At 46.5% G+C, this 8,262-nt stretch overlaps 1 protein-coding gene across 1 annotated transcript in view; it reads left to right on the top strand.

Moving 5' to 3' along the window:
* Window positions 1-919: 919 nt before the first annotated feature.
* The window catches only part of DMAP1 (DNA methyltransferase 1 associated protein 1), a 34,661-nt gene continuing 27,318 nt past the window's right edge, over window positions 920-8,262 (top strand). The window contains exons 1-5 of the mRNA XM_072419276.1: window positions 920-1,044; window positions 1,540-1,649; window positions 1,761-1,852; window positions 5,675-5,870; window positions 7,728-7,886. Of these exons, the coding sequence (XP_072275377.1) occupies window positions 1,548-1,649; window positions 1,761-1,852; window positions 5,675-5,870; window positions 7,728-7,886 (549 nt within the window). The 5' untranslated portion in view covers window positions 920-1,044; window positions 1,540-1,547. The remainder of the gene's footprint in view (window positions 1,045-1,539; window positions 1,650-1,760; window positions 1,853-5,674; window positions 5,871-7,727; window positions 7,887-8,262) is intronic.

Below are 8,262 nucleotides of genomic sequence, written 5' to 3'. Positions count from 1 at the left end.
CAGCAGAGTGACACCCCGAGAATTAGGATGGGGGAGGGGACCCTGATATAAGATTGTACCCCGAACACTCGCCCTTTTCAATCTGCCGCTTCACCTAAAATTCGAGACTGAACCCAAACCGGCCGACCCAAAGAGAAATGATTTTATATGTTGGTAACCGGATCATTTTATTTCTAACGAGAGTTCAGAGCCTCAGAGAAGACGTGGCGTCCAAAATTCAGGCATTTTCACAATTTGCGGAGGAATCTCTCCTCGCCCTCTAATTTTATTGTTTGTGCTGGCCCAGCTCCTCTGTCACTCCCCTAATACCAGGAGGAGGAGTCAGGGGAAATACCATCCCCCCTCACATATGGAATCCCTGACCTGGGCGGACCGTGACCTCTGATCTCTCTCCGACTTTCCGGTCCCAAGTCAATAAATAAGATGCTGGAGGAAGACAAATACCGCTTCATGGAGCTGAAACGTCAACACTGCTTAGGAAGAACACGGGGCTGCCAAAAATAATGGAAACAACCTGCGCCCCTCCCCCCTTCTCCGGTACCGAACGATTCCCGGTGTCCGCGCTGCGTGCTCTGACTCCGCCCTCAACAGTTCTCTGCAGCTGTGACTCCGCCCCTCCTCAGTTCTCTGAAGCTATGACCCCGCCCCTCCTAGGTTCTGTGCCACTGTGACTCCGCCTCTCATCAGTTCTCTGCCGCTCTGACCCCGCCCCTCATCAGTTCTCTGCCGCTCTGACTCCGCCCCTCATCAGTTCTCTGCCGCTCTGACTCCGCCCCTCATCAGTTCTCTACCGCTCTGACCCCGCCCCTCACCAGCTCTCTGCCGATCTGACCCCGCCCCTCCACCCATTACAATTTATCTAACTCCGCCCCTTCACAGTTTCTTCCCACTCTGATCACGCCCACTCTAAACTGCGCTAGCCCCCTCTCTAATTCTGTAATTCTCTTTTCCAGCCGCTAGGTGTCTTTCTCTTGAGTCGTCCCGCCGGCGGTGTGTGACATCATCTTTGCGCGTCGCTTTGTAGGATCAGTCGGTCCTGAAGCGGTGGGTGAATTGTGTACGAGGGCTCTCAGGGGCCCTCTGGGGTGTATGGGTTGGGGGTATTCTGTTTCTGTGTCTGTGAGGGGGTCAGGTAGGTGTGTACGTATCTATCTATGTGGGGAGGGGTGTGTACATCTGTAATGTAGGGAGTATGTTTGTGTATGGGGGGGGGGGTTGGGTAGGTTGCGCTGTAATATATTTTTGACCCCCTCAGGCTGTCTCCCCTCACCTGTAATATGGGGGGTGGGGGGCAGATAATGGGGCACATCACACTTTGCAGTGTTATCACAGCAGCCTCAGGGGGCTCCCCACTGATTGGTTGGTGCCCATCACATGAACATCAGGTGGTTACACAGGCATGTTGGGATTTGTAGTTCTGCACCTCTGGGGGGGGGGGTTCAGGGGCCCTTTGGGACCTCACAGCCATGGCAACTCTACCACTGAGCTGAATGATGCAAAGGTGCCGATATTCAGTACTAACATCTCTCCTCCAATCAGGGTGAAGAATGGCAACCGGAGCCGATGTTCGGGATATTTTAGAGCTGGGGGGTGTGGAGTCAGAGACCCCGGGGATTATCAGCAAGAAGGACATCATCAATGCAGACAAGGTGCGGAGCCTATATAGCTCTGACATATACCGCAGTGCTGTACAGAGGAGCTGACACTCCCTTCCCCCGTCTCTTCCTGATTTGCCTCTAATAAATGTTTTATCTCTGTAGAAAAAGTCGAAGAAGTCTTCGGAGACGCTGACATTTAAGCGTCCGGAGGGAATGCACCGCGAGGTTTACGCTCTCCTCTATTCAGATAAGAAGTAAGTGCTGCTTCTGGCCTCCATTACTGAACCGTGCCAGTCTGGGGTCATCTCTCGGTCACATGACTTGCTGACCCTCTCTGCCCGCTTCCTGCTAACTGTTCTACCCTCACTGAGCACACAGTTATATTGGCGATACAATTCCCCGTGTTATCCATCTTTGGTTCTGTGTGTGGGGTGATGGTCAGTGCCGGTCACTGTGGCTGGGATTGGGCTGTTCGGGTTCCTCTGAAGATCAGTAACCCCTTCAGCTCCGACCTCTACACTCATTATGGATCAGATCGTTGTTACATTTCCACTGCGGGCCTGGAAAATCTTTGTCATTACAAAAGGCAGCAAAGTTATTCGTTCCATGATTTCTAACAGAAAAACTTTATTTTCTCTATATTCTGTACACAAAAAAGAAATGAAGGAAGAAACTTTTTTTTCTATTTTGAGCGTTAGTTTTCAAGGGAAACAAAACTCCCCTCTCCATTACCCCGCGGTCTCTCCATCGCCCCACCGCCGTCTCTCCATCGCCCCACCGCCGTCTCTCCATCTCCTCTCCGCCATCTCTCCATCACTCCCCCATCTCTCTGCTGTCTCCCCTCGCTCCATCACTGGTGTCCCCATCCTCTCTTTGTACCCCTCTGGGTTTAGGTGATTGGTTCGGCCCAGATTGGGAGTTCCCTCATTCCTAGCACCTGGTGATTGGAGGACCATACACTGGGTTTGGCATGCACTCGGTGTACATTCAGCTCTGTAATGCCATCAGCCAGGGGAGTTTTTTTTATTGCAGATGGGACATCACCGGTCACTTCTGCAATAGGGATCTCCCCTGATTAGAGTTTTTTTTTTGCATTTTTTTTCCTTTAGTTTTGCTTTATATTAATTATTTCTTTTATTAAATGCATAACGGGGGTATTTGTGATTAAAAAAAATGTTCCACTGAAGGAATGAATGAAGTATAAAAAGCAGAAAGCCCAGAGGTGATATAGAGGAGGAAGCGGTTAATTAGGATTCACATAGATACATAGTTAGGTTGAAAAAGGACAAAAAGTCCATCAAGTTTAACCACCAGGGAAATAAATATAAAGAGAAGCAGACAGTAGTCTCATAGGTATAGATTTGTGACAGGTAGGTATATATTTAGGGGCCCCACCCCAATGCTCCTTGCTATGTTAGTGGCCCTGCGGTCAGATTTGCATTTTCAATTTAGGACTCCTAGTTGCACTTTTCTCTGAATCAGCAACCCCAAAGTTCAATTTTCATAACTTTTTACAGTTGTGATCCCCATATATTGAAATTCTTTAAAGCTGGGGGCTGAAATTGTAATAACTAGTATCTATGAGGGTCCCCTGTGCACCCTGAAAATTACAGGTCATTGTGACATAGATATTAGGAGATATGGAGGTTTGTACACACACAGCTGTGAGGATGCAGAACGACATGCAGACTTCACATACAGCTCTAGCAGTCGATACATTTCACCGGCAGATTTTTTTTTCTTTTTCTTTTTTTTTAATAGAAATCCCAGCTCGCGCTATCAGATGGGGGCGGGGCTGCTTGTGTCTCCTTCACATGAAGGCTAAACTGTGTGTGCTCACCTCTCATCCCAGCAGCAATCCTCTAAACCAGGGGTCAGCAACCTTTACTATCTAAAGAGCCATTTTGCCTCCTCTTCCACTAAAGAAAAATAGTCTGGAGCCGCAAAACATAACATTTTTTTAATTTTACCTGTTACAACAAGTGTGCATGTGTAGGCCTACTTTGAAATAAATTAAACACTGAACTATGCCCCTAGAAGCCTCCAGCTTCTAACGTATCATCCTGTTACATAGCTGGAGGCTTCTAACCTAACAGGGTAGATTTTTTTGATTTCTTTATTTTCTGACGATGCCTTAGCGATTCATTTGTAGGTGGTGTTAGCCATAAGTGTCCCCCACTTGCACCTCTATTTTGGTCACCTGTACCGCCTCCCCCCCGTTCCAGAGAAATTGGGGTTCAGATGCTAGATGCTTCCAGCAATGTGTAACAGGGTAGATTTTTTTGATAGGCAGAGTTTTTATGAATTTTTAGGAGGTGTTAGCCACAGGTGTCCCGTACTTGCACCTCAAATTTTTTTCACCTGTACCCCCGTTTCCAGATAAATTGGGGTTTAGGTGCTAGAAGCCTCCAACAATGTGTAACAGGGTAGGGGTTTTTTGATGGGTGGAGTTTTTAGGAGGTGTTAGTCACAGGTGTCCCCCACTTGCACCTCTAATTTTGTTCACCTGTACCCCCTTCCTGTTCCAGAGAAATTGGGGTTCAGGTGCCTCCAGCAATGTGTAACGGTAGATTTTTTTGATGGGCAGAGTTCTTTATGTTCTGATGATAGCCTAACAATTAAATTTTAGGGGGTGTTAGTCACAGGTGTCCCCCACTTGCACCTACATTTTTGGTTTTGTACATCTCCCCATTCCAGAGGAATTGGGGTTCAAAGGAGGGGGATGTCATTGTACACACCCATTTGTACACGCCCCGTGGTAGATTTATTTCACTGGTAGATTTTTTTCATTAGAACACCGGATAGGTAATCCCCCTCCTCCGCAGTGTCTTGGGAGGAAGGGGATCCCCCATCAGAGATCTCCCCGCGGCAGCCGAAGGGAGCCACAACAAGGAGGCTGAAGAGCCGCAGGTTGCAGACCCCTGCTCTAAACGGATGACACAAAGCACAGAGCAGCCTCACTGAAATCCATGCACAGGATGAGAGCTGCCCAGGAGAGGTGGGCGGGGGAGGCACAGCAGCCGGGTGGAGCAACCGGCTAAAACCCTCCAGGGAGAACTATGCCAGATATAAAACCCTATGGACATAGCTGATCCAGAGGAAGGAAAAAAAACCCCGGGTACAATTTGCTCCAACGGGAAAATTTCCTCCCTGATCCCATGAGGAAATCGGATGTTCCCTGGAATACCCAGTTATATTCTGTGCAACAAATGGTTAATTAAATGTAAAATATTTATTATAAAATACTTTCACATCAGTGAGGCTTAAATCCTGTGACATTCACCTATCCGCGCTCCCATGGAATAGCTTTGACCATCTTGATGTGCTGGGGTGACGTAACTGCAACATATATACATTCCCGGGACACACGAAGGAAGCCGGGGATGCCAATTTTTCCGTGGCACTAAAGGTCACATGTCTACATATTCCTGGCACAATGGGGCAGGTAAGAGGTTAGTGCAGAAGGGACATTGCCTGTCCTGCCTGAATCGTTAAAACTTTAAAGTGGGATTTTTTATTTTTGCTTTAAATGACATCATTGGAAATGTGAATAATAAACTGTATGCTATATATTGGTGTATTAGAGCCCCCAGACAATAATTCCTAGCACATAAGTATAACATTGGACAGATTGGTGAGGGATTGGAACCCCTGCCAGGTTTTCATTGCTGTCTATTCACTGAGATAGGAATAATGAAAACTCCCCAATATTACCGTTATCATCAGAAGCAATATACAGGGAAATCTTCCACTAATATCCAGGTGCTCTTATTTTGTGGAGATTTTCCCCCACTTCCTGTTGTCTTTGGCATAGGAAGTGAAGGGAAATCCCCCCAGTGAACACTACACCATACTGTTATTCGGAGACATTGTGGTATTATTTGTGATTTCTGTGCTGGTTTCCCTAACATCTTACAATTCTTAGCTTTCTAATATTATCTTAGCCATGCTGCTGCATTAAAAGATAAATCCACAGCCAGGTGGTGCGCCCAGCTAAAAGGTGCCGGGGAGATCGCTGTACGATTTGTCAGGATCTCCATATCATACCAATAATACCAATTTCCTCCTTTTTGCAGAGACGCTCCTCCGCTGCTCCCCAGTGACACCACTCAGGGCTACCGAACAGTAAAAGCCAAGTTAGGCTGTAAGAAGGTGCGGCCATGGAAGTGGATGCCATTTACAAACCCAGCCAGAAAAGATGGCGCCATCTTCTACCACTGGAGGCGGGCATCAGAGGAGGGGAAGGACTACCCCTTTGCCAGGTTTAATAAAGTATGTGAACTCTAATACATTAAACATAGATGGGATCTCCCCTCACTTCACATCCTGGAGGGGGTTGTGCAGCCAATATGTTACAAGACACAGAAACATTTTTACTTCATTTCTTCAATATGTTTGTTAGTTCATGTGATTGGATCATTTTGCATCTTAATGCCAAAATCCTATCATAAATGTATTATTATTACACAGTATTTATATAGTGCCTACATATTACGCAGCGCTGTACAAAGTCTATAGTCATATCACTAGCTGTCCCCCAAAGGAGCTGACAATCTAATGTCCCTACCATAGTCATATGTCATTATTACAGTCTAAGGTATATTTTAGGGGAAGCCAATTAACCTAACTTCATGTTTTTGGAATGTGGGAGGAAACCCACGCAAACACAAGGAGCACCTACAAACTCCATGCAGACTGTGTCTTGGCCGAGATTCAAACCTGTGACCCAGCGCTGCAAAGGTGGGAGTGCTAACCACTGAGCCACCGTGCTGCCCATGCATATTGTATAACAACGAAAAGTATTTTCTCCAACTTTGTGGTTAGCACTCCGGTCTTTGCAGCGCTGGATCCCAGGTTTGAATCTCAGCCAGGAGTCTATCTGCATGGAGTTTGCAGGTTCTCTGGGTACTCCGGGTTGTAGTTAGGTTGATTGGCTCCCCCCCAAAATTGGCCTTAGACTGTATTAATGACATGACTAGATTGTGAGCTCCTTTGTGGGACAACTAGTGACATGACTATGGACTTTGTACAGCGCTGTGTAATATGTTGGCACTATAAGAATACTGAATAATAATAAAAACGCACTCCTATATAGAGCAAAGCAATGTTCCCATGTGCTTTACTAATGCGCTCTTTGCTTTGGGACTGTAAACCTGATTTACTAAAGTTTTATTCAGCACTCATGTCATGTGACCTACCAAAGTCACATGACTAATCTTCCAGTTACATGGTTTTCTCTGCTGCATTAGGATCTCCATAGGACTTCAATGTCTGGAATACATGGGTCCCTGTGAGTAGTGAGAGGGGATGTAGTTCTGGGGGTACCCTTACATTGATAGCTGACCTCTCCTGCAGGTATTTTATTGATGTCACTGAAAGCTGCACAGATCCGAAAGAAATACAGAGGGCAGACATAAATATAATTCCTTCTTATACAGACAATATTGGGGATCTCAGAGTTCAGGTTTTACATTCTCCATAGTTCAAGTGGATCTAAAAAAAAAAAACTCGCTCACTTTACTTCCGCAGGTCACTCCGGAGCTTTCCGAGTTCTGTGCCGTCCTGTCATCTTCCTTAGTGATTGGTCCACATTGATATCCACCAGATTATTATTATTAATAAACAGGATTTATATAGCGCTGACAGTATACGCAGCGCTGTACAATAAATAGGGGTTGTAAATGACTGACAGTGACACAGGAGGAGGAGAAGGCCCTGCCCCGTAGAGCTTACAATCTAGGATCAGTGTGGCTGGGCCCTAAACTTATGCCAGTATCTTAAAATTCACTTTTGTCATTTTGTCTTTACATACAACAAATTAAGATCTGTGTTCCATCAGATCCCTAAATAATCTGATGCCAAGTTCACTAAGATCCCATAAAAAAGGTGGAAGAGATGATAAATCATCGGAGATTGTACAGCAGATTGCATTGTGTATGGACAGTTTGTATACCTTGTGTTATGTTCATGATGCTGAGATTCTGGAATGTTCAGAATCATTGGTGCTCTTGGCATGGATTTGATGCTAATAAAATCTCACCGTCACCCTCCCCTATACTATAACATCCCGGCCCACTTTCTCCCCTGAAGAGCTTACACTTCACACTCTGATGATTGTTTCCTTTGCAGACCGTTCAGGTTCCGGTGTACTCCGAGCAGGAATACCAAATGTACCTCCATGATGATGGCTGGACAAAGGCCGAGACCGACCACCTGTTTGACCTGTGCCGGAGGTTTGACCTGCGATTTATTGTCATCCACGACCGCTACGACCACCAGCAGTACAAGGTAACGACCTGGCGCTATTTTTCCCGGGATCAGCTGCAGCATTGTTAGCCTTTGCTGCACCTTCCGGGCCCCATTCTAAAGGGAAAATCCTTCCTGGGGCCACAGCAGCCACTGGCTTTCTATTCCTTTCTGTCCCAGTATAATATGAGGTCTCCGAGTTCTGCGGGCGTTATAATTACCTGCGTGTAACAAATAACATCGGAAAAATGTCATTGGCATGAACTAGGAGACTCATTCACCTGAAACCAAATTTCTTATATTTTTTGGAGGAGGATGATTTTCCAGGGTCCTCTGGGGCCCCACGTGACGGATTTCCCAGGGTCCTCTGGGGCCCCACGTGACGGATTTCCCAGGGTCCTCTGGGGCCCCACGTGAC

Source organism: Pyxicephalus adspersus, chromosome 8, assembly GCF_032062135.1.
Source record: "Pyxicephalus adspersus chromosome 8, UCB_Pads_2.0, whole genome shotgun sequence".
Classification (NCBI taxonomy): domain Eukaryota; kingdom Metazoa; phylum Chordata; class Amphibia; order Anura; family Pyxicephalidae; genus Pyxicephalus; species Pyxicephalus adspersus.
The sequence above is the reverse complement of the archived record's forward strand: the minus strand, read 5'-3'. Positions and strand labels throughout refer to the sequence as shown.